Genomic DNA, 24,983 nt, shown 5'->3' on the forward strand with positions numbered 1-24,983 from the left:
GCCACCATGCCAGGCTGAAAAGGAAGGTGCTGAAAAGAAGACGTGGAGAAGCCAGCCTGAGATGGGAAAGAGCAAGGTGCTATTGGAGCAGATCTGTAACTGTTAAAAATCAAAATGGAGTCACCAATGCTAAATTTCCCATTACTAAATCGAAAGTATGCTGTTCAGTTGACCGGAGAAAAGAGTATTACAGAGATAAATGCCATGTTTGATAAACCGGCTGGTTTTAATTGACAAGATAATGTAGTCTCTCTACCTTAATCTTCTTTTCTTTTTTTTTTTTCCGGAGCTGGGGATCGAACCCAGGGCCTTGCACTTGCTAGGCAAGCGCTCTACCACTGAGCTAAATCCTCAGCCCCACTACCTTAATCTTTACAGGAAAAAGGTAACGAAGTAACCTGGTGCTTGCCAATCTTATTTTTCTATTATTCTGTCTCTGTGTCTCTGCCTTAAATGGAAAGTAATTTAGAAAAGACCACTCTCCTCCATCCTCCTCCATCCTCCATCCTCCTCCATCCTCCATCCTCCTCCATCCTCCTCCATTCTCCTCCATCCACCTCCATCCTCCATCCTCCATCCTCCTCCATCCTCCTCCATCCTCCTCCATCCCCCTCCATCCTCCATCCTCCTCCGTCCTCCTCCATCCTCCTCCATCCTCCTCCATCCTCCTCCATCCTCCTCCATCCTCCATCCTCCTCCATCCTCCTCATCCTCCTCCATTCTCCTCCATCCTCCTCCATCCTCCTCCATTCTCCTCCATCCTCCTCCATCCACCTCCATCCTCCATCCTCCATCCTCCTCCATCCTCCTCCATCCTCCTCCATCCTCCATCCTCCATCCTCCTCCATCCTCCATCCTCCTCCATCCTCCTCCATCCTCCATCCTCCATCCTCCATCCTCCATCCTCCTCCATCCTCCTCCATCCTCCTCCATCCTCCATCCTCCTCCATCCTCCATCCTCCATCCTCCTCCATCCTCCATCCTCCATCCTCCATCCTCCTCCACCCTCCTCCACCCTCCTCCATCCTCCTCCATCTTCACAGTCCATCTGAGTGTGAGTGTATGAAAGGCAGTGGAGCCCCCACCTCTAGCACTCTTTGACTATTCCTTTGAGATGGTGTCTTTTCCTAAACTGGGGGCCTACTTTCCTACTTTTCTTGGCTAAGTATTCTCTCTCTCTCTCTCTCTCTCTCTCTCTCTCTCTCTCTCTGGCGTGTGTGTTTGTGTGTGCGCTCACACATGCATGCAAGCATGCACATACATTCCTTGGCTCCTATGCCCTTTCTGCGTCCTCAAAGCCAGCAGCATAGGCCCACATAGATATATTTCCCCTCTTTTGCTGGGGAAAGCTCAGGTTTTGCTTATGCTAAGCAAGCAGTTCATGACCGAACTACACTCCCAGCCCCCTGACTTTTTCACTTCATACATGGTAAACTCTTTTTCACACCTACCAATTATCATTGTTAAGTCGTCCCTAGTAGGTTGTTTCTAAAATAAGAAACATTTTAATTATCTTGAGGTAAAGTCTAGAAGGAAAATCGTTGGCCCAAAGGAACATCTTTGTAAGCTGTCAATCCCGGAAGGATTCTGATGATGCCCATCTCAGGCTAAGGGCACAGATGGGCCTATGTGACACAACCTTGTCAGACTGGACATGTCTCACAGCCTTTGTGAGCCTAGACATGTGACACAGCCTTGTCACCCTGGACATCTTCCCATGGGCACTCTGAATTCCTGGAGCCTGGGCCTAGTGCTTGCCTGTTTCACCATAACATCTGATTTAAGCTTAATGGCTGTTTTTGTTGCTTCTCCGCAGTGACCTCCCAGATGCAAAATCGAGAGCCCTTGACAATATTGGCAGAGTTTTTGCCAGAGTTGGGAAATTCCAGCAAGCCATTGACACGTAAGTAACCCACACTGCCCCTTCCCCACCCTGGGACTGGGACTTCCTTCCTTCACACCAGGATTCCAGTCTGGCCACATAAAGCCAGACAAAGAGGCCTTAGTAAATGAACTGGACTTAGAACTGGGTGTGGCCGATCATGCAAGGAACCCTAGTTATTTAGGGGGCTGAGGTAGGAGCATTGTCAGTTCTGGGCCAGATAGAGCTACAGAGCAAAAGCCCATCGGAGAAAAGGGGGAGGAGGAGGAGCAGCAGGAGGAAGAAGAAAAGGGGGAGGAGGAGGAGCAGCAGGAGGAAGAGGAAAAGGAAGAGGAGGAAGATGAGATAGAAGGAAGGAAGGAAGGAAGGAAGGAAGGAAGGAAGGAAGGAAGGAAGGAAGGAAGGAAGGGGGAAAGGGAAAGAGGACCAGATGACCTAGACTCCTGGTTGTGCCGGTGACAGCTGAAGCCCTAGTCTTTGGTCTGTTCTTTGGTGCTGGAGATCAGCCCCAAGGCCTGGCATATGGAACACACACACATACACACACTCATGCGCATGTGTGAGCACCAAAAATAAATAAAATTAAAACAAACAAACAAACAAACAAAAAACTACTTAGTCTTACCCCTGGAAATTCTAATTCTAAGGTGGGTGAGGACTCAAGAACTCATTTGTCTCTTTCTCTCTCTTTTGACTTTTGTTTGTTTGTTTTTGTTTTTATTTTTCGAGGCAGGGTTTCTCTGTGGAGCCCTGGCTGTCCTGGAACTCACTCTGTAGACCAGGCTGGCCTCGATTCTCAGAGATCCTCCTGCCTCTGCCTCCTGAGCGCTGGGATCAAAGACATGTGCCACCACTGCCCAACTAAGAACTTGCTTTTATTATTAATTATTATTATTATTATTATTATTATTATTATTATTATGTGTGATTTGAGAATGGGGAGCAGGCGTATGTGTCCCACTAATTACATGTGATGCCCAGAGGAGAACCTTGTGGAGTCAGATCTCCCCTTCCACACTTCCACTGGTTCTAGGGTTCTTACATGTGTCACCACCAGTCTTGTTTGGCAAACTCCTCCCACATGGAGCTGTCTCACCAGCCCAGAACTCATTTCTAGGTGACTCTTAATTTAGAGCTGATAGACCAAGGGACCTTTGTAACTTCCTTAGGGGCTCTCCCATGACTCTGTGTGACTGTGTGGAGTTTAGGGGAGCTGTATGGCAACTCCCCAGATGGTCTATTTGAGGTCTAACCCTGAAGTTGGTTATCTGTTCAGTGGGGTGAGTGGGCATAGCCCTAGCGAGCCTCAGAGGCAGCCCAGACCCAGAGAGCCAGCTTCCTCGGGTGCAGCCACCCTTTCTGGAGAGACTCTGTCCTGCAGGCCTCTGACACTTGATCACCAAGCATCCTTCCGGGTCACGCACGTGATGCCCTTGGTATCTGTGTACTGGAAAGTGGTTCCTCCCAGTCGTTCACACACGCTTTCTTGCCCCAGCCTCCCCGGTGCTTGGAATTACAGGCCTGTGCCATTGAACCTAACCTAGTAATTCTGGAAAGTTGTTTTTGTGCTATTTTAGTTGCTTCTGTTGGTTTCTGCAGCGCTGGAATTAGTCTAGAGTCTCGAGCATACATACCAGGCGATTACTCTACCACTGAGCAATCCCGCCGGCCCCCAGGAACCCTTTTCAAACATCATTTTCAGTGGTGATGCCAAATTCGATCCCATAGATGTCACCAAAAAATAGCTCTGGCAGTTTGGCAATATGTTGGTACTTCCTAATTCTGCTCTGGACCGAACGGGAAGAATGAGCTTTATTCTGCTCCCACGGGAAGCCTGGGTCTGCCATGGCTGAGCACAGAGCTGGGAGGGAGCTGACCCGGTTCTTCTCTTCCCCAGGTGGGAGGAGAAGATCCCTCTAGCCAAAACCACCCTGGAGAAGACCTGGCTCTTCCATGAGATTGGCCGCTGCTACTTGGAGCTGGACCAGGCGTGGCAGGCCCAGAGTTACGGTGAAAAGTCTCAGCAGTATGCTGAGGAGGAAGGGGACCTCGAGTGGCAGCTGAACGCCAGTGTTCTGGTGGCACAGGCCCAAGGTAGGGAGGGGCTCAGAGACTCCCATCCTACCTGTTTCTCCCAGCACCAGGCCTGAGCATGACCTGGCTGAGCCTAGCATCTCTACGCTTCTTTTTTATTTATTTATTTATTCATGTTATGCATATTAGTATAATGTGTCTGCCTTCAGACGCACCAGAAGAGGGCATCAGATTCCATTACAGATGGTTGTGAGCCACCATGTGGTTGCTGGGAATTGAACTCAGGACCTCTGTAAGAGCCGTCAGTGCTCTTAACCCCTGAGCCATCTCTCTGACCCATCTCTACGCTTCTATTATAACCATAATATTGAGGACGAGGACAAACAATTCATTTTTTTGTTTGTTAGCTTGCTTGCTTTGTTTTAATTAATTAGTTAATTAATTAAGGTAGCCAGTAGGTTAGTTTTGTTTCTTGAGACAGAGTTTCTCTGTGAAGCCCAGTTGTCCTCACTCTAGAGACCAAGCGGGCCTTGAACTCACAGATCCTCCTGCCTCTACCTCTCAGTGCTGGGATTAAAGGCATGCACCACCACCGCCCAGCTTTGTTTCAATTTTTAAATAATATTTTTATTATTTCTTTGAAGATTTCACAGAACGTATTTTACCTCCCCTCCTCCGATTCCTCGCTGATCCACCACCACTTTCCTCCCCACCAAACCTTGTGTTATATTTTGCTTTTAATCCACTAAGTCCAATTTGTATTGCCCAACTCTTGGGTGTGGGTCCCAACTCTTGGGTGTGGGGCCTGCCTTAGAAGTGTGAGACGGGGGGGCTGGAGAGATGGCTCAGCGGTTAAGAGCACCCGACTGCTCCTCCAGAGGTCATGAGTTCAATTCCCAGCAACCACATGGTGGCTCACAACCATCTGTAATGGGATCCGAAACCTTCTTCTGGTGTCTGAAGACAGCTGCAGTGGACTTGTATATAATAAATGAATAAATCTTTAAAAAAAAAAAAAAAAAAAAAAAAGAAGTGTGAGACGGGGGTTGGGGATTTAGCTCAGTGGTAGAGCGCTTGCCTAGGAAGCGCAAGGCCCTGGGTTCGGTCCTCAGCTCCGGAGAAAAAAAAAGAAAGAAAGAAAAAAAAAAAAGAAAAGAAAAAAAAAGTGTGAGCGACTTACCAGGGGCTCACCCCATTCAGGAAGACTGACTTCCCATCTCCCAACAGCCTTCAGGTGCCAGTAGCTCCTCAGCTAGGGGCGGAAATTTGTTCCACCTCTCCCCTTCCGCGTTGGGATTTCGAGCAGCCGCTCGCCCAGGTCTTACGAAAGCTATCCTAACTGCTGTGCGTTTATAGTGCCAGCCACCCCGTTGTGTTTAGAAAACTCTGTTTTCTTGAAGTCATCCATGTGGCTCTGAACGGTCTTCCTGTTCCCTCCCCTGTGAAGATCCCTGCCTGCGGTTTGAGATGATTTAGACATCCCACGTAGGCTGGGCATTCTGTAGCCCGTTAGTCTCTGCGTTGACTGGTTCTGGGTCTCTGTGTCAGTCTCTTTCTGCTGCGAGAGGAAGCTTCTCCACTTAGAGCCGAGAGGTGTGCTGTGTCGTTAGGAGGCAGTCGGATGCTAGATTTATTGACCTGAATAATAGTAGCAGGTTCTCTCCTAGGGCCTTATGACCTACCTGGCCACAGGTCCTCGGCCCATAAACAGTGCCAGCTATGGATTCCATCCTGTAGACTGGGGCCTTAAACACCTACCCCCCCACCCCACCCCCAAGCCCTCAAACAATGGTTGGTTATTTCCGGAGCTCTTCTGCCACTGTTTGCAGCCATGGGTACATCTTGCCAGGCCATTATTTGGGTAAAAATGGTATGCATCTCTGCTGAGCTCCCGGCACCAAGTGGAGTGCTTTTTTTTTTTTTTTTTTTTTGGTTCTTTTTTTCCGGAGCTGGGGACTGAACCCAGGGCCTTGCGCTTCCTAGGTAAGCGCTCTACCACTGAGCTAAATCCCCAGCCCCAAGTGGAGTGCTTTTTAAGGGCCCTCAGGTCTTTTACTCTGTCACTCACCGAGTTGGTCCAGGCTCCAGAACTAGCAGGCTGGGTGAGCTCTGCAGAACCATTTGTTCTCTGTCCCATCAGAGGAGGGGAATGGAGGTTCTAGCAGCCGTCCATGACACATTTCCACCTCTCCATGTCTCCCTGCCGTCCAGTGATATGATGGTGATGATGATGATCATATGTTGTGTGCATGTGTGCGCATGTGCATGCCACTATGTACACATATGCAGAGACCAGAGAAAGATACACAGTGACTTCCTCTCAGAGTCTTTCTATTTTAGCGAGGTTGGCTGGTGAATGAACTCCTGGGATCTACCTGTACCTGCATCCCAGGCCTTGACTCTCCTGGCTTTAACACCAGTACGAGGATTTGAACTCAGGGCTTCACACTTACATAGCAAGTGCTTTTGCCCATTGAGCCATCTCTTTATCTCATTATTTTGGGGTTTTTTTTGTTGCTGGTTTTGCCCTCCCCACCCCTACTGAGACAGGGTTTCTCTGTGTAGCCCTGTGTCTCCTGGAACTCACTTTGTAGTCCAGGCCGGCCTCAAACTCAGAGAGATCCACCTGCCTCACTGGGATTAAAGGTGTATGCCCTACTACCTGGCTCTCCCCAGTTTGTTTTGTTTGTATTTTTAAAAAATGGAGGGGTTGGGGATTTAGCTCAGTGGTAGAGCGCTTGCCTAGCACCCGCAAGGCCCTGGGTTCAGTCCCCAGCTCCGGAAAAAAAAAAATGGAAAAGAAGGCAGGGTCTTAGGAGTCTCAGGCTGGTCTTGAACTTGACACATAGCCAATAAGGACCTTACACTAACCCCTTCCAAGTGTTGGGGCTACAGGTGCGTCTCCACTCCCAGCTTGTGCAGTGCTCAGAGTCAAATCAGGGCTTTATGCATCATAGCCTCTACCATGTCCCCTACTCTACACAGTGTTTTCAGAAAACTTAAAAGCTGCCTAAAAGTAATGGTGGCCTCTCTAGGAACCATTTCCAGATGGGGTTATAGTCCCCACCCTGGAGATACATGTCCTGTGCACTGTTCCCATCCTAAGATCTCCCCTCACTGGGGGCCTGGGAGCTACAGTGCTGGTCCCTGTCCCAGTCCTCAGTGCTGCACAGACCAGGAACATGCTCCAAAGACTGGGCCTGGCTTCTCAGTCATCTGGAGCTGACCCCAGCAGACACAGACTTCTAATGGATCCTGGCAGACCGGGGGGGGGGGGGGGGGGCTCTGTCAAGCTGTACAAAGTGTCTCAATTGGTTCTCTGCCTTCTTCCCCACTCTCCAGTGAAGCTGAGGGACTTCGAGTCAGCTGTGAATAACTTTGAGAAGGCCCTGGAGAGAGCCAAGCTGGTCCACAACAATGAGGCACAGCAGGCTATCATCAGTGTGAGCATCTGTCAGCTAGGGCTGGGGCTGGGGGTGGGGAGGTAGGAGGTTGGGAGGGTGAGTGGGTAGGCGGGTGCAGGAGGGCGAGAGAGGGGAATGGCTGGGCCCTCAGCCCCCTTAGCCTTGCCCCAGCTGCTTACTACCCACCTGTCACAGGACACATGCTGTACTATGCACTCCAACACTTCCTTATGTATTATTTATTAACATATTAATTATCAGTTAATTAATTAGATATGAGGGCTTCTTTCCATTTACCACTCTGACCTCACGGACTCAAATGTTCCTCCTGCCTCAGGCTCTGAAGTAGCTGAGAGTATAAGACCCTAGGTGTAGGACGTCACACTACAAACGGCTTTCCATTTTCCTTTGTTTAATGCTGATTGACATTTCCTCTCCCTTCTTTTTCTATTTTCCGCGCGTGTGTGTGTGTGTGTGTGTGTGTGTGTGTGTGTGTGTGTACATCTACACATGTACATGTGGAGGCCTGAGGTTGACACTGGGAATCATCCTTGACGTCTCCCTCGCCTTAATCACCGAGGCGAGGTCTCTCTCGCAAACCCAGAGCTCGCTGTCATACCCAGACTAGCCTCACTCGCTAATAGTCCTACTCACTAGGATCCCCTGTCTTTGCCTGTTGAGACTGGAATTATAGGAAGGTACCACATCCACCTAGAATCCCAGGTTCTAGAATCCAGACTAGTTCCCCGGATCGGGCAGCAAGTATATATGACTTCGGCACCGTCTCCCCATAAACGGATTTTAGGACTTGCATTTGGAAACTGCTACCTGCTGCAGGGCCAGCTGGAAGCATCTGGACTCCCTTTCTCTTGCTTCTACCCTGACCTCTGGGAGAAGGCACTGTGGGGCTAGAAAGGCCTTTGGCAACCTTGCTGTGGGGCTCTCCAGCCTTGGGCTAGCACCAGCCAAAGCCAGCCTTCTACCTTTTCCCTAACTTGTGCCCATGAAGAAGTGCTTTAATCTGTCTAGAATTTTCTAAGTCCTCCTGGGTTTACCTCCTCCAGGACGCTCTCAGCCAACCCCTACGTGTTAGCTTAGAGATCCTCTCCCCGGGACCTTCCATGACCCTTCAGTTTGCAGTCACCCAGCCCCGCCCGGGAGGCAGCTACTGGCCTACTTTAAGACTGCAAAGTTCAGTTTCTTAGTCCTTAGCCATATTTCAAGTGCACGGCAGCCACGCGTGGCTTGTGGGACCGCATGGTACTAGAATAGTCCCACTATTGCAGACATTCCTGTTGGGCAGTGCTGGCCTAGACTAGAAGTGCCAGGGGCAGAGTCCAGAAGTTGAATGAGGTGAAGCCAGGAGGTACTTCAGGCTTGCCTAGCCGATCCCAGTCTCCTCTCAAAGATAATGCTCCAGGTGGATGTAGGATCTCGGCCAAGTCCGATGGTGACCACTTCAGGGATCCCCACCCATCTACCTCTTCCTGCTCACCAGATTCCTCAGGCACTTTCCACAGTGAAATTCTGGAGGCACACGGGTACAGGCATCCCCCAGGACTCATCTGCTAGAGTGGGTTTCGATGGCGGGAGGGCGCCTCTTCTCTGAAACAGGCCCCTGGCTGAGAGGCCAGAGCGCACACAGCACAACAACATTGATGTGGTCTAAGGGGCCAGACTGAAGATGCATAGAGCAGGAGCTTGAGCAAGGAACAGGCCACCTTGACAGTGACAGGATACACCCAGTAGGAGATTGGCCCGGGGCTGAACTTGCCAAGCACACAGGATTGGTCGAGTATAGCAAGGGCAAGGTGAGGGGCGGAGAGCTGTGCTGGAAGGATACCAGAAAAGAGACCGGGAGGGAAGTTTGTGATACGTTTGGAAAGGCTGTAGCAAGGTCAACACTTCCATATTGCAGTAGAAAAATCTCTCTCAAGAGACCCCAGTGAGCTCCCTGCCTCTGTATTTCTCAGGGTTAGCTTAGGCCTGCCAGTGTTGCTGCCCAGTTCTTGTTAAGGGACAGCCTCTGTGACACACACCTCAGAATGTCTGCCTTCACCCCAAGCCTGCTACATGCTCCACTGAGTCTCGCTTATGGTCTCTAAGACTTGGTCCTCTCCCACATGACCATCCACAGAAAGCACAAGTACTTACTGAGGCCAGTGGCTGAGGCCACACGTGGCTGAGGCCACACGTGGCTGGCTGTCATCCTGGCCCCGTAAGAATTTTGGTGTCTGCAGGAAAACCAAGACAAAAGCATAAGCCCTTGTTTGTGACCAGCACCATAAGGGACCAAGGAGATGCAGAGTGAGAGCCTTGGTCTCCTGGGAGGCAGGGCTAGGGGCTACTGAAGTTTCCCTGAAAGCTAGGCAGTGACTTCACTGATTGGTCCTCAGAGGCTCCTCCAGGGACCAGGTCTGAGGCTCCCAACCCCACCCGCCTGCCCTGCCATCTCCAGAATGAAACCTGACAGGGAAGGCCCTAGCTAGAGCCATGCTGCCCACCAGGCATCCAGCTACACATACCCCAAAGCCGCAGTTACTGAGCTCAGTGCCAGCCTCTGAGATGACTATGACAAAGGTAGAGCCTCTTCAAGACCCCACAGGAAACAGGCTGCGGGGGGTTATGCTTGTAATCCCATCAGAGGCAGAAGCTTTCAATCTGCAGGATGACCATGCTTTTGAGACCAGCTTGGACCTATAGAAATGGACCCTGTCTCAAAACAAAGCAACCGGCTGGGCGTTGGTAGCACACGTTTGTAATCCCAGCCCTTAGAAAATGGAGGCAGGAATTTTGAGGCCAGCCAGGGATAGAGAATAAGACCTTGTCTCAGGCCGGAAAGAAGGCTCAGAGGTGAAGAGCACTGACTGCTCTTCCAGAGGTCCTGAGTTCAATTCCCAGCAACCACATGGTGGCTCACAACCATCTGTGATGGGATCTGATACCCTCTTCTGGTGTGTATGAAAACATCGACGTATATAATACATAATAATCTAATATATTATATATTGTATATGATAAATAAACAAATCTTTAAAAAAAATAAAAGAGTTCACCAGCTCTTCTGCCCCCCGCAGGCCTTAGACGACGCCAACAAGGGCATCATTGAAGAACTTAAGAAAACGAACTACAGGGAGATACTCAGGGAAAAGGCAGAGAGACGTGAGTCATCACCACACCTTCGACCCTCCCCAGCCCTCCTCTACCAGTTGCCCTGCCTTACTCACCAGTCACTCCCAGGTTGGCACTGCCCTCTGAATATGCTCACATAGTTGCCAACAGCAGCTGAATCTCTTCCTGGGTCAGGACAGGGAAAGGATTCAGTTAGCCTTGGCCTGGCTTTGCCCCCAGCCCAGCTGCCCTGTGAGTCCGTCCCGTTTTTCCGTTCTGTCTTCAGGTTACTCACAGGGTATTTACCATTTTTATCACTCGCAGCGTGCCAGGTAGGGGTTAGATTCTCAGACAGACCCCAGGCTCCGCTCTGCAGGGCCCACAGGACCATTTCCAGCAGGACACAGCAAGAGCAGACGCTGGCAGAGTGACAGGGCCACACCCTGGGCCACTGCTGCCAGTCAGCTACCTACCATGTAAAACACTGGCCCCTCTCACCCTGCCCTCCCTTGTACTGGGTAGGAAGCTGAGTGAGGCTAGCGACCACCAGGTCACCTGCTAGGGAGGGGGGTCACCTGGTAGGGAGGGGTGCCACCTGGCCACTCTCCCAGCTGGGCTATCTGCTGTTGTCACCTGGAACCTCTTGCACTGCTTAGCAGCAGAACTCCAGGGCACCCTAGACGTCCAGGGAGCAGAGGGGTCTTCAACCCCTCAGGCTCTGCTCACCCACCAGGAAGGTCTGAGGAGAAGAAAGAATCAAATTAAGGGCGAGCACAGAGGAGCGGGTTTGAGAAGACCTTAGCAGTGCCTCTACCTTTGATGCCCTGCTGCTGGGCATTCTGGTAGTGTGTTGGGCACTGCCACCCTCTTACTGGGAACACTTGTTGAAGAGGGGCTTGGAAATCCACAGAGGTTTTCAGTCTGGCCATCTAGCTTTAGATCCTGGGCCTCAGGGCCTCAACCACGATTCCACAATGATTTTGGTAACAGACGGCCCTTGCCTCGCTCTGGAAGACCGTGACCTCTTGGCCGTGATACAGTGGGTGGTGGGGAGGGGTCCAGGAGACAGAGTCCAGTGTGGATTATTAGCTAACACCCCCAACCACCCCAAGGTTCAAGGGCAAGTTCTTCCTAGTCCCCATGGCTCCCACAGCAGAGCAGCTAGATGACAGCATCCCCTTATCGCACACGTATGTGTGCTGATACACATGTGTACCATGTATGTAGAAATGAGAGGCTGACCTCTGATTCCAGTCTTGTCCAGTTAGTCACATTTGCTCCTGCTTCAACCTCCTGAGAGCTGGGATTTTCCAGGCCTCCACAACTGTTCGTTTTGGTTTGTCCTTTTTGTTTTGAAGCAAGGTCTCCTGTATGCCGGGCTGGCCTCAGATTTCCTCTGTAGCTGGGAATGGTCATCAACTCCTGATCCTCCCCTAGCCTCTATCCCCCAAGTCCTGGGTTTACAGGTGTGTGCCTCAACTCTCAGGGCTCCATCTCTCCAGTGCCTGCCCAGTGGTGGTAGCTGATTCCCTCAAAGAGAGGTCAGGCCTCTGTTTGTAGGTTGCATGGAGCAGTCAACAAGCCACGGAAGGGATAGCTAGGGGAAGAGGGCTAGGGAGAGGGGGATGGGCCAGGAAGCAGTTTCCCCTCCCCTGGGCCTGCCACCTGCAGATCCCCTGCCTTCTCAAGAAGACACTTCCTTGTCTGAACAGAAGAGGGCACTGTTGTTTATCTTTTTACCTCGGAATGACTGAGACCTTGTTAAACCACTCTCGATGACTTCCCTATGAGCAGCTTCCAGAAGAAGAGCGTGAAGGATACCCAGGAGGTGATGGTGACTTTTCTGCAGTTATCAGACAAAGAGCAAGAGTTATAGGACGGCAGCTCTCCAGCAGCCCCTCTTGCTTACGGCCCGCTCATATGTTTACAAAAGAACTCAACACTGACTGCTCCCCAGGGACCAGTGCAAAGGTGGCAGGATCGGGAGTCACTGGAAAAAAGACCCCATGTCACTCCTCAACACCCATGCCATTTTTGTCAAGGGAGGAAGGATGTTTTTTGCATCCCAGCGGTGAAGGCGAGGTTATGGGAGGTTCTGATACAGAGTGATGTTTCAGACCAGGAGCCTGTGGCAATGGCTGCTTACACGGTGTGGACCAGAGAATGAACACCCATGGGCTAGAGAGATGGCTCAGTGGTTAAGAGCACTGACTGCGGGGTTGGGGATTTAGCTCAGTGGTAGAGCGCTTGCCTAGGAAGCGCAAGGCCCTGGGTTCGGTCCCCAGCTCCGAAAAAAAAGAACCAAAAAAAAAAAAAAAAAAAAAAAAAAAAAGAGCACTGACTGCTCTTCCAGAGGTCCTGAGTTCAATTCCCAGCAACCACATGGTGGCTCACAACTACCTGTAATGGAGTCCAATGCCTTCTTCTGGTGTGTCTGAAGACATGGACAGTAAACTCACATAAATAAATCTTTAAAAAAAAGAAAAAAGAATAAGTACCTACGCCATCTCTTTCTTTGTATATGAGCACACTGTCGCTGTCTTCAGACACACCAGAAGAGGGCATCAGATCCCATTACAGATGGTCGTGAGCCACCATGTGGTTGCTGGGATTTGAACTCAGGACCTCTGGAAGAGCAGTCAGTTCTCTTAACCACTGAGCCACCTCTCCAGCCCCGTGTCATTTCTTTTTTTTTTTTTTTTCTTTTTCTTTTTTTCGGAGCTGGGGACCGAACCCAGGGCCTTGCGCTTGCTAGGCAAGCACTCTACCACTGAGCTAAATCCCCAGCCCCTGTGTCATTTCTTGTAGGGAAAGGAGCCGGGTATTTTTGGGGTCAGGCGGTCCAGGGTTGAAGTTCTGGTTTTGTTCTTTCTCGGAGGGGGATCGTGGTGAGATCTCCTCTGCGCCAGTCTCCCTCGCAATTGCACGGTAATGGAGCATGCAGCATCTCACCCGATGCCAGAGCAGAACTTCTTCAGGACCCGAGCAATGGCCGGTCCTCTCCTTTGGGAAGCGTGTGGCCATGTGACCAAGGCCACCCTCCCGTCCTTGCTGCGCTCGCTCGCTCGCTCGCTCGCTCGGAGAAGCCCAGGCAGGCTGTCTCATCCTGCACCACCCCGTTCTGTTTTCCAGAGGACATCAGTTCACAGATGGAGTTTTCGGGAGCATCGGAGAAGGAAACGAGACGAGGTCGAGAAGAGCAGGAGAGGGTGGTGAAGCAGTGGGAGAGGGAACTGGAGAGTGAGAGAGAGGCCACGGAAGATGAAGAGGGGTCGAAGCAGAGGCTGCTGAGGGTGGAGGAGCAAGACGGAAGCAGCTCAGGACTCACGAGCAGCAAAATGATGTTGGGAGACACCCCTTCGACAAGCCAAATGATGAGAAGAGAGTCCAGGGAAATCTACCGAAGGATCTCAGAGGACTCCACCCAACCAACCCTAGATGATATCAGCCAAAACCAGGAGAAGCCATCAGAAACAGCCATGGAGGAGAGGCTGGAGAAAACAGAAGAGGACGAATCGAAATCGGAAACTATTTAACAACTGAGGAAAGGCTGAGGGCTGGCTTAGTGAGCTCGAGGTTCAGGCGGCCAGTGTTCCCAGGTGAGACGTCTGGATAGGACGAGCTGGGAGACTGACTCCTACATACCATACCCCATGTGCCCCTGCTCCCCCATTAAATATGCGTCTTTCATTTTTATAGATCTTGAGTGAGTGAGTCACTGCGCCTCCTCCTACCCCTCATTCTCAGTAGGGACCAACAGAAGAGATGAGCGGGGTGGGTGGGGGGGAAGCAGGTGAGCTCCAGAGAGCACTGAGAGAACAGGAAAAGAAAGCCCCGAGAACAGAAGCGTTTCTGCCTGCTTCTCGGCCACTGGCTCAGTTTCCCCGGAGATACGCTATGTGCACAAGGCCGAGCAGTGGGATGAGGATAGACAGAAACCACAGCTCAGCTGAGATTATCAGATTGTGAGCCATCTTATAAAGCCTGTAGGCCTTCAGAATAGATCAGAGTAGAAGCTGGACCTACAGGCAGACTGTCTGGGAAAGAGTCCTGAGGGCCCACCGCCGCCTCTGTGCAGCTCAGGCTGCCCTGGGAAGATTAGTTACTAGAACACCGCAGAAATGCCACCCAGAAGGCTGTGATTTCCCAGAGTTGGCGTGTAAACATCTGGCCCCAAAAGGATCGAGGCTGGGCTGGAGAGATGGCCCAGCGGTTAACAGCTGTGCTGAGTTCAATTCCTAGCAACCACATGGTGGCTCCCAACCATCTGAAATGAGGCTGGAGAGATGGCTTAGCAGGCTTGAGCTCTTCAAGAGGACCTGAGTTCAATTCCCAGCACTCAGATGGCAGCTCCCAACTGTCTGTAACTCTAGTTCCAGGAGGTTCTAAACCCCCACACAGACACATATGCAGGCAAAACACCAATATATATAAAATAAAAGTAATCTATTAAGCCAGTCGGTGTCGATGCACACCTTTAGTCCCAGCCATTGTAGAGGCAGAGGCAGACAGATCTCTGTGAGTTTGAGGCCAGCCTGGTCTACACAGTGAGTTCCAGGATAGCCAGAGCCGGACAGAGAAAGCCTGTCTCAATGAAATAAAAAGTACATTTTAATTTATTTTTGTGTGTGCATTTATGTGTGTGGACCTACATACCATGACATGCCCATGGCAGTCAGAGTAGAAGAAGTTGAGGGAGTTGGTTCTCAGGGCCTTGAAGTTCAATTCAGGATAACATGCTTGGTCATGTTAACAAAACTATCTCAACTGCTCCTGAGAAATTATATATAATTATATAAGTTTGTTTGTTTTGGTTTTTTTTTTTTGTTTTTTGTTTTTTTTTTTTTTTGAGACAGGGTGCCTGTGTGTAGCCCTGGTTGTCCTGGAACTCACTCTGTAAACCAGGCTGGCCTTGAACTCACAGAGATCTTCCTGCCGCTGCCTCCTGAGTCCTGGGATCAAAGAAATGTCCCACCACGCCTGGCTATATTTTAATGAACTGTTTAAAAAAAAAGTGAAAGTGAGCAGTGAGCGAAAAAGCAACATTGTTGAAGACGTCACCACATTCTCAAAGCTAGGATGTACTCCCCTGGGCTTACAGGAACCCCAGCATCTTAAACAACCAGGCAGGTTCTTGTATGCATGCATTTCCGGCAAGAGGATCAAAAGTTCAAGGTCATCCTTTGTTACATAGAGAGTTTGAACTTAGTCTGGGCTACAGGAGACTCATCTTTGAAACAACAACAAACCTTTTGGGGGTGGGGAGGAGCGTGGAGGTATCCGCCGAAGAAAACTGCTTACACACAGGCATAAGCCAGTAGAAAGTCTTTATTAGCCTGCCACTACACTAGATGTTTGAGATCCCAGTGTAGCCCAGCACTTTTCTCAGGGTAGGCTTTTAAGCATAAAAACCACATCCTATGTTGACATACTTCAGTAAGAAGCAGACGCTAGAAGCCGAAAAATCAAGGTTAGTACATTTAGGGACTTTCCCAGAATTGTGGACTTTGATGAATTAGGTCTTTGTGTTTGTTTTAGCAGGCGGTGTGATGCCTATCGGCCTGGTTTCGGGGTCTGAATGGTACTTCCGTCACATGTCGGTCGTATTTCAAAATTTTAAGATATCTGACTGCCACATACACGACTATGCTTCACCCATTCCATCCTAACCTGCCTCTTGTTTTAAGAGTTAATCTTGGGTTTGAGAGACGGCTCAGCGGTTAAGAGCACTGACTGCTCTTCCTGAGGTCCTGGGTTCAGTTCCCAGCAACCACATGGTGGCTCACAACCATCTGTAATGAGATCTGATGCCCTCTTCTGGTGTCTGAAGACAGCTACAGTGTACTAATATATAATAAATAAATAAGTCTTTAAAAAAAAAAGTTCGTCTCTCTCCTGGTAAAGTCTCTAATCTAAGCACTTGGGAGGCAGAGGAGGCAGATCTCTCTATACCAGGCCAGCCTGATTTACAAAGTGAGTTCCAGGACGGCCAAGGCTACATAGTGAGTCCCTGTCTCACAGGAGGGAAAAAGTTAATCTTCAACTTTTAAGTAACAAAGAGGTGGCGGACTCTTCTGGCATTGAGAGTCCAGGTGTGTTTTTGCTTTCTGCCAAGGCTCAGACAGCTGCTTCCTGGCACCCAGGTTTCGATTCCCCGGGAGCGCGTGCGCAGAGGCTCGGGCTGACCCCGCCCCGTCCGCGCGCCCCGCCCCCGGGCTATGAAAGGAGCCCTGCGTGGGGTCCTGACACCCCGAGACGCCCGTGTCCCTCGCGCAGGCGGGCGGCCCCGGAGACATAGTGCCCGCAAAGGCGGTGACGGCGGTGCGCCCACTCATCATGGTGAGCGCAGCGCACGCGTGGGGGGCGGGGCGGGAGAGATGCTAACGGAAAGCGAAAGTCTTGAGGATGCGCGAGCAGAAGTAGCTTGCAAGTGAGGACACCAGGTTCCGAAGTTGAAGTCCAATCTCTGGGTCCTCCGAGGTAGCCCGAAGGCGGGGAAGTTAGGGGGATTCTCAGTGTCTTTGGAGAAGGAAATATGGTAGCAAGAAAGAGAAAGTCGATGCTCCCTGGAGACAACAGCTGGCAAATGGGCCTGTGCTCGGGGTAGCACCAGAGAGTCCAGGGCTGATGTCGAGCCCTCGCGGGAGTGGGTTCCGAACCGCTTCCTGCTCAAGGCTATAGCGAAGCTGTAAGCCAGCTAAATTCTTAAGGGTGCACACCAAAGGCGGAAGCCAGTGTAGATGACAATTGAAACCGCTATTCCTTGTTGCTTTTGTCAGAGAAGTGCTGCTAACACACAGCCAAGTAGGGGGCAAAGATCCCTGAATACAGGTGCCCTGTGCTCCCTAGTCCTACAGATTGGGGGAGGGGGTACAGCGAGAGCAGAGGAGGAGGTGGATGTGAATGAGGCCCTTTGTCCAGTGCCCTCCTGCCCTGCCCCCCACTAGCCCTCTGTGGGACCATTGTCCCCCCACACCCAGACAAGAGAGTATTATCTGTTGGTGCCATTGTTGGGTGGAGGGAGGCGGTCTTTGGGTCACCCTCCTCTGCCCTCACCCTCCTCTGCACACTCAGAAAGCCAGGGCAGCTGTGGCTTTGCCCAAACATAGAGCCTCAGGCTTCCACACAGGACATCCTTAAGAGGTGCCAAGAATATATAAGTTAGGGCTGACTGGGAGCAGCAGGCACTTGCTGCCCTTGCATGCCCTGCCACCAGGGTGTTCTCTCTGAGGGGTAGCTGAAAGCCGGGAGAGTAAGAGGTTTGATAGCTTCAGTGAGGGTCCTTCTACTCATACAACCCTGCTGTTGAAGATACGGAAGGACCAGCTGGGAGGAAGAAAAGCTACCATTCCCTGCCGGGAGCTGGGAAAAGCGCCCACCATTCAAGGGTGCTTCAAGTTAGGCTCGGGGATTCCTGAACTGACATCCGGTCCCCCTCTGGGAGAACTAGGCCAAAGACAAGGGTTTGGTGCTTGTGGGCTGGCTTTGAGGAGCCCGGGCTAACATCTCCTCCTCCCTTCTCACATAGAGCACAAGCTTTGCCCGAAAAAGCCACACATTCCTGCCCAAGATCTTCTTCAGAAAAATGTCATCCTCAGGAGCTAAGGACAAGCCAGAGCTGCAGTTCCCTTTCCTTCAAGATGAGGACACGGTGGCTACGCTGCACGAGTGCAAGACGCTGTTCATCCTGCGTGGCCTGCCGGGCAGCGGCAAGTCCACTCTGGCTCGGCTCATCGTGGAGAAGTACCACAACGGCACCAAGATGGTGTCTGCTGATGCTTACAAGATCATTCCTGGCTCTCGGGCAGACTTCTCCGAGGAGTACAAGCGTCTGGACGAGGACCTGGCTGGCTACTGCCGCCGGGACATCAGGGTTCTTGTGCTCGATGACACCAACCATGAGCGGGAACGGCTGGACCAGCTTTTTGAAATGGCAGACCAGTACCAGTACCAGGTGGTGCTGGTGGAGCCCAAGACGGCGTGGCGACTAGACTGTGCCCAGCTCAAGGAGAAGAACCAATGGCAGCTGTCGCTCGATGACCTGAAGAAGCTGAAGCCCGGGCTGGAGAAGGACTTCCTGCCACTTTACTTTGGCTGGTTCCTGACCAAAAAGAGTTCCGAGACCCTCCGAAAAGCCGGCCAGGTCTTTCTGGAGGAGCTGGGAAATCACAAGGCTTTCAAGAAAGAGCTTCGACACTGTAGGTGGCTGTGGGGGAGGGAGCAGGGCAGCCAAAGCCTTGTACTGTTTGCTTGTGTCGGAGAGCCTTGCCAGGCACTGAAGCTGCTGAGTTTAAAGGATGGGGGTTGAATGGTGGAGGAGACAGGGAACAGCTTCCAGGACTAGCCTGGAGCGAGGCTCTGGAGGAGAAGGCTTGTCCATAGCTCCTCTCTTGCCTCTCTCTTCTCTCCCAGCACCATCCTCCCATTTGAGCATCTGAGTCTTGGCGGTGGGAAAACTATGTAACTCTCACCGCCATATGCTATAACCTCAGAGGGAGACCAAGGCTGTCAAAATCAGTTTGAGCAGCAGAATATCTATTTCTAAGCAGAATATGAGATGGGGACCTAAAACTGCAAAACATAGCAAGGTCAAGGCTGTGTGAGTTTCCAGGTCTTGGGATCCCCTCCCCCAATGACGTCTCAAGCTGTAGAGAACCCAGCTCCATGCTTTCTAGAACTTTCTAGAACATTCTCTCCACATAAGAGACATGCTCAGAAAGGATCTAAGAGTTGCCACCTGTACTTGGGTAGGGGCCAGGAGGGTTCTTTCCCGGTAAGGGCTGTTGGCTCCACTGAATGGATAGTGTAGGGTAGGGAAGGGTCCTCAATGGTCCTATTCTCCCAGAGTGTCCCACAGGCGGTTGAGTCTTTTCGGTTTGTTTTGCAGTCTTCCATGGCTGGCCTGGAACTCACTCGATCTGGCTGCACTTACCTTGCCAGTACTGGAGAGACAGGCGCTCTCAAGTTTAGCTGGTCTTAAAAAAAATAACCTCTTCATTTTGTCGTTTGATTGCTCTGAGGCAAACAGGGCCTTTGTGCCCCTGTGAGTCCTCAGAAAACTCGTTTTTGTATAGAGTGAGGGGCAACCCTAAGAGCCAGGGCTCCTGGCCAGAGCTGGTGGTGCTGGCTTGGACACAAACACCAGAATGCTTTTCTGCTCAGGGTGTGACAGGAGACATCGGAGACAATGACAAGGCGTGCTCAGAATAGAGGATCCCTTGAAGTGTGAACCTTTGGGAAGGAATGGAGAAGCCAGAGACTGAATAGAGCCACAAAGCTTGGCCTCTGTTTGGAAGCCCAGCTTTGACATCCTGGTCCTCAGCCACCTTTTCCCACTGTACCCAGGCTCCTTCCTGCTCCAGGCCCTTGATATGTGCTCCTCCTCCAAGCATGCCTGCAGGGCATGTGTAGTCCGTCACCCCTGGGTGGAATGGTTGCTGTAAATCTCAGGCCTTGAGGAATTTGGGGGTATGGCAACGGGACTGTCACAGTGGACTGACAAGTCAACCATGTGTCCCAGCTAGTTCTTGCTAGTAAGTGGCAAGATGGGTTTCGTTTCCCCATGTAACACCTTCTTACCCTGCTTTCCCCTTCCAGCTACGATGCCGGCCTTTGGCTTGTAAGGGGGGTGTATGTTACACACGCCTTAGAACTCAGGTAGAGATGTAATGATCTATACCTTGTAAAGCCAGCATGGTTTAGTTTGTTTCCAGTCCAGCATTAAACCCAGGACCCTATGCATGCTGGGCAAAGACCCCAGCTGCACCCCCAGACCCCTCTGAGAACTCCAGATCCTCCCGCATCTATTTTCCTTGGAGCTAGGATAATGTGTATGTCACCACACTTGCTTTACGTGGGGCCAGTGCTGGGGACTCAACCTGGGGTGTTGCGCAGGCTAGGCCAGCATTTTGCTAACTGAGCTGCGTCTCTGGCTAGCAAATAAGGGAAGCACAGCAGAGCAGCCTGAAAAGGTCTTGGTGATGGCCCCGGTTTTGGCCTGCAGTTTCCGAGGTTGGTGTTTCCCACCTTGATCGGATCTTTTCTCTTCTGCAGTCATTTCTGGGGATGAACCCAAGGAGAAGCTTGACCTGGTCAGCTACTTTGGCAAGAGACCTCCAGGCGTGCTGCACTGTACAACCAAATTCTGTGACTACGGGAAGGCCACCGGGGCAGAAGAATATGCCCAACAGGATGTGAGTTCTCCCCAGGGACAGACAGCCGGGGGTAGGTGGGGAGGGTAAGTGGGTTAGAGTACCTCCTGGAACTGCTGTATAGAGACATCACACAGTGCTTGGAGAAGTGTGGCCTCCAGTCTTTGGTGTAGTCTGCATTCTTCTGTCATCCTTCCTCAGGGCCCCGTCTCTCCCCAGGGCCTGCCAAAGGGTCTTTTCTGTGACGTAGTTGTGTAGAGAATGCCAGGCAGCAGCAGGTTTTCTCTGGCTTCTCAAACCCATGTCCCAGAGTCTCAAATGCTGAGTCCCGTGTTCCAGAGAGCCTGTTCTACTGGAGCTCTACCTCAGGTCTGGCCTTGCTCCAGAGGGAGGGAGTGGCTCAGGATACTGAACCACCCATTCCTTCACCATAGCACACAGCCCCATGGCCAGACACAACCCTCCTTAGCTCCAGGCATGCTGCCTAGTTCCTAACTTCCTTCACCATTGCCTTCCCAGCAGCCAGGTGTACACAGCCTTGCCCAGTTCTCAAAGCCTAGTCCAGTGGAATGGCTGGATATATTTCGTCACTCCTTCCTATCATCCTATTGTTTAGTAATGCTCACTAAGCGCCCACCACACACCTCTGTTGGGACAGAAGCTCATGAACAAAAAGATTTTACAGTTGGGTCACATGAAGTCTCGGAAGGGGATCAGGTGTGGCCAGAGGTCATCAGATGGAAATGTGTTGGTTCGGTGAGCCGTGGAGTAGCAGTAACTGCTGACCCAGGCTCTCACCTACTACTGTCAATCCTGTGTGCTTGGAGACGGCTCCAGTGTCCCCTCTCCCTTACAAATGAATAGCCAAGGCAGAGAGGCCAGCAACACTCAGAGCCCAGGGCTTAGTCAACCGGGTTTGTATCTGGTGCCTCTCTGAGAGCCTTTCTCCAACCTTAGCTTGAGTGGCTTGTGTTGTTTGTTTGTTTGATCTGCCTTTTAAAAAAGGCACCCTGCATAGCTGGGCAGCGGTGGCACACACCGTTAATCCCCACACTCGGGAGGTAGAGGCAGGAGGCTCTCTGCTACAGAGTGAGTTCCAGGAAGCCAGGGCTACACAGAGAAACCCTTTCTCAAAAAACAGCACAACACAAAGCAAGACCCCTGCACAGCCACACCCATTTTCTCCCCTGGGGATGGCCCACCCTTGTCAGCCTTGCCAGCTGTCCCTCTAACTCGGGTCGCGTCTCTTTCCCCAGGTGGTGAGGAGATCTTACGGCAAGGCCTTCAAACTGTCCATCTCTGCCCTCTTTGTGACACCCAAGACAGCTGGGGCCCAGGTGGTGCTTAATGAGCAGGAGCTGCAGTTGTGGCCAAGTGACCTGGACAAGCCCTCATCCTCCGAGAGCCTGCCCCCAGGGAGCCGAGCTCACGTCACCCTAGGCTGTGCAGCCGACGTGCAGCCAGTGCAGACAGGCCTTGACCTCTTAGAGATTTTACAGCAGGTGAAGGGGGGCAGCCAAGGTGAGGAGGTGGGTGAGCTCCCCCGGGGCAAGCTCTATTCCTTGGGCAAAGGGCGTTGGATGCTGAGCTTGGCGAAGAAGATGGAAGTCAAGGCCATCTTCACGGGGTACTATGGGAAGGGCAAACCTGTACCCGTACACGGCAGCCGGAAGGGGGGTGCCATGCAGATCTGCACCATCATCTGAGGGTTCACGCCACTGTGCCACCGCTGTGGACACAGCAACATGCCTTCCACTTGATTTTTAAGATTTTTTTTTTTTTACTCAAAGCTAATCTACCTATAACTTTTTAGAAGTCTGTAAAATAACCATCAGTTCCTTCACCCACCCTCTTCCCCTTAACACTCAGCTCAACACAGGCAGGTGGGCAGAGGAAGACACCATTCAGGAACCTGGACCAGAGGTGGTAATTAAAGGGCTGGGTCATTGGGCCTGGAGCGGCCACCTAGATGCACCCAGGACCTTGTTAACCCTCCCTTAGCCGCTGCCCATGCAGAGCTGGGCACACACACCTCAGAGCCACCACACATCATGCAAGGGACAAATGCTACTGCCACAGGAAAACAGTGGTAGCTTTGAGAGGGGACAGACCCCTGGGTGCCAATCTTAATCACTGTAGCCCCAAGGAAGGCTTGGGCTACTTACTGGGCTGTAAAAGGGGCTTACCTCTCACCGTTGGTCATTCCCAACTCCCTCTCTCCTTCACTGGCACTAGGTTAATGGTGTGACCACTAGGGGAGAAAATGGCATTACCGGAAGCCACATCTCTGGTTCCGGTCTGGCTATCTAGCCTTAACAGCTGTCTCTGCTAAGGTCAGAGAGATGCTTTAAGAAACTCCAGCTTTGCTTTCTGCCCAGCCCATCTTGCCTCCGTGGTGCCTCTGGGCCTCCTCTAAAGGATGGTGGTGGGTACCAAGAGCCAACGGAGGGGGCCCTGAGCCAGCAAGAGTAAGCCCCATCTGCTCTGGGGAAGTCTGAACACGCGCGTGTGCTGTGGTTCCTGGAGTACCTCACTCTGCTCAGTAACAGGACCTTGCTAATTGGGTTGTCACCCAAGCATCTGGGATTTATGTTCCTACCCTCACCCTGTGTTGCCCACCTCAGCAACAACTAAGACTGATACTGAAATAAATCGTGTTAATCCCAGCTGTGTGCTATCACTCTTGGCCTTCGATATCTAGCTCAGTCTTCTCAGGGCTAGGGCTGCGTACATTAAGACTAGCTTTGTCCCACAGCTTGGGGCCATCGGTCCTGTCTCCCTTCTGCTGGCTGGGCACAGCTGTGAGAGGCTGGGCAGCCCAACAGTGTTGGCTTTCATGAAGCAGAAAGGAGAGGCTGGCTTCAGACTCATACAGAAGGTGGGGGTTGGCCGGGAGCCAGGAACTTGGAGCACAAAGCCTTTATCTGACAGCGAAGGCGACCACATGCAGGTGTCCTTGCCCCAAAGACCTCTCAGCCTGGCCAGAGTTCCCAGCATGGGCTTTGCAGGGTACTCGGGGAAGGCAACCTTGGCAGTGTTCCTCACACCCAAGGGAAGACCTTCAGTGGCCCCTCCGGGCTCACAGGGCCCTGACAGCTCAGTAGAACTGCCCACGCCTAACTGCTCTGCTGCCCCGACTCAAGGCCTCTCTCTCTCTGGCTATCTGTGCTGTTAGCACCTGCACTTTAGCGTCAGAGCCTCCTGTGTCTGCCCGGAACAGCAACTAGAGTGAGCAGTGTAACAGGGCTACAGACCCCTCTTCCACGTTGCCTCATGTAAGCAGGAGGAGACCAGCCATGCATTTGCACAGAAGTTTCCAACAGTTTGAGTCTTAAGCCAGCAAAGGCCTGAGACCTGGGGCGCCTGACTTGCTTTGAAAGAGCCGAGGTCAGGAGCAGAATTCTGAAGCCTCCGGTGTCCTGCTGTAATAACACACATGCACACACACCCCACACCCATGTACACGCACACCACACCCATGCGCGCGCACGCGCACACACACACACACACACACACACACACACACACACACACACACACACACACACACACACACCCACCCTGGCACCTATGCTCCTGGATGAACTTCTTCAGGCATAGAGCAGCCACCAAAGCCAAGGACCAAAAAAAATGGTCAAGACATTTTATTTTTTCTTTTTTAATAAAGTTAAACAATACAACAAAAATTCACAAGCTGCCTCCCTGTCTACCCCTGGCTTCCCTCCCTCCCTTGTCCTCAGCACTGGCTCCCTTTCCTTCACCCCTCATACAGACACAGGGCACCTGACTGAGAAAACGAACCTGCTCTAAGTACACATGGACATGATGGAGGAGGAGAACTGTCCACACTCATGGGTAAACCAAGTCTGCATTTTCTGGGGTCTAAGTAGTTGACCTTCATTAGCCAAACTGAAAGTAGAAATTTCCTGGGCCAGATGCTGAAAAGGGAAAAGAAAGGCTTGTTAGTTGGCTCTGGTTTTCTTAGGAAAACCATGTTGTGTCTTCAAGAGCAGCTTAATCCAAACAGACTCCAAGGGTATCAATCAGTCTGAACCTTGAGCACAGGGCCAGCATGCAAGGCAAACATAGGGCTAGAGTGTGTATAGCTTCTGAACACCTTTGCTCTGATGGAGAAGGCATGATAGACACTAAGGGGCTTGGTGATGCTTTTCTGACCCTGCCAACTGCACTGAGAATGGTCCCAGGAACCTCATCAGCTACCCTCCAATCCAGCTGTCGACACTTAGATTTTCCAGGAGCTGGCTCAGTGAGGGTCAGTGCTGCTGTCACCTGGGAGCTCTCAAGAGCAGCAGGCACACCTACCTTCAAAGCTGAAGCCCCCAGGACCACCAAAGAATGCCTTGAAGATGTTGTTTGCATCAAAATCTGGTGAGAAGCATA

At 51.5% G+C, this 24,983-nt stretch overlaps 3 protein-coding genes across 12 annotated transcripts in view; 2 read left to right on the top strand and 1 right to left on the bottom strand.

The window, feature by feature from the left end:
* The window catches only part of Odad4 (outer dynein arm docking complex subunit 4), a 28,598-nt gene extending 14,469 nt beyond the window's left edge, over positions 1-14,129 (top strand). For 2 of the 3 annotated variants that reach the window (NM_001107049.1, XM_087572218.1), the window contains exons 8-12: positions 1,817-1,903; positions 3,780-3,976; positions 7,259-7,359; positions 10,398-10,482; positions 13,564-14,129. In NM_001107049.1, coding sequence (NP_001100519.1) covers positions 1,817-1,903; positions 3,780-3,976; positions 7,259-7,359; positions 10,398-10,482; positions 13,564-13,967 — 874 coding nt within the window. In that variant the 3' untranslated portion in view covers positions 13,968-14,129. The remainder of the gene's footprint in view (positions 1-1,816; positions 1,904-3,779; positions 3,977-7,258; positions 7,360-10,397; positions 10,483-13,563) is intronic. The other variant, XM_087572219.1, reaches the window with a different exon arrangement.
* Positions 14,130-16,678: 2,549 nt separating this feature from the next.
* Positions 16,679-23,248, top strand: Cnp (2',3'-cyclic nucleotide 3' phosphodiesterase). Of its 3 annotated transcripts, none has more exons than XM_087569929.1 (4): positions 16,679-16,911; positions 17,960-18,629; positions 20,485-20,624; positions 21,839-23,248. In XM_087569929.1, exons 2-4 carry the CDS (start codon positions 18,017-18,019, stop codon positions 22,286-22,288), a joined length of 1,203 nt encoding a protein of 400 aa, XP_087426055.1. In that variant the 5' UTR covers positions 16,679-16,911; positions 17,960-18,016; the 3' UTR covers positions 22,289-23,248.
* Positions 23,249-24,211: 963 nt separating this feature from the next.
* Dnajc7 (DnaJ heat shock protein family (Hsp40) member C7) overlaps positions 24,212-24,983 on the bottom strand; it is a 35,642-nt gene continuing 34,870 nt past the window's right edge. For 5 of the 6 annotated variants that reach the window (XR_015630639.1, XR_015630637.1, XR_015630638.1 and 2 more), the window contains 2 exons: positions 24,906-24,968; positions 24,225-24,520 (listed from right to left, as the gene is read on the bottom strand). Coding sequence is in view for 3 of the 6 variants with exons in the window: in XM_087572222.1 (XP_087428348.1) it covers positions 24,483-24,520; positions 24,906-24,968 (101 nt within the window). In the remaining 3 variants the exon portion in view is untranslated. 6 annotated transcript variants of the gene reach the window in all.

Source organism: Rattus norvegicus, chromosome 10 (genome assembly GCF_021556685.1).
Source record: "Rattus norvegicus strain SHRSP/BbbUtx chromosome 10, alternate assembly SHRSP_T2T, whole genome shotgun sequence".
Classification (NCBI taxonomy): domain Eukaryota; kingdom Metazoa; phylum Chordata; class Mammalia; order Rodentia; family Muridae; genus Rattus; species Rattus norvegicus.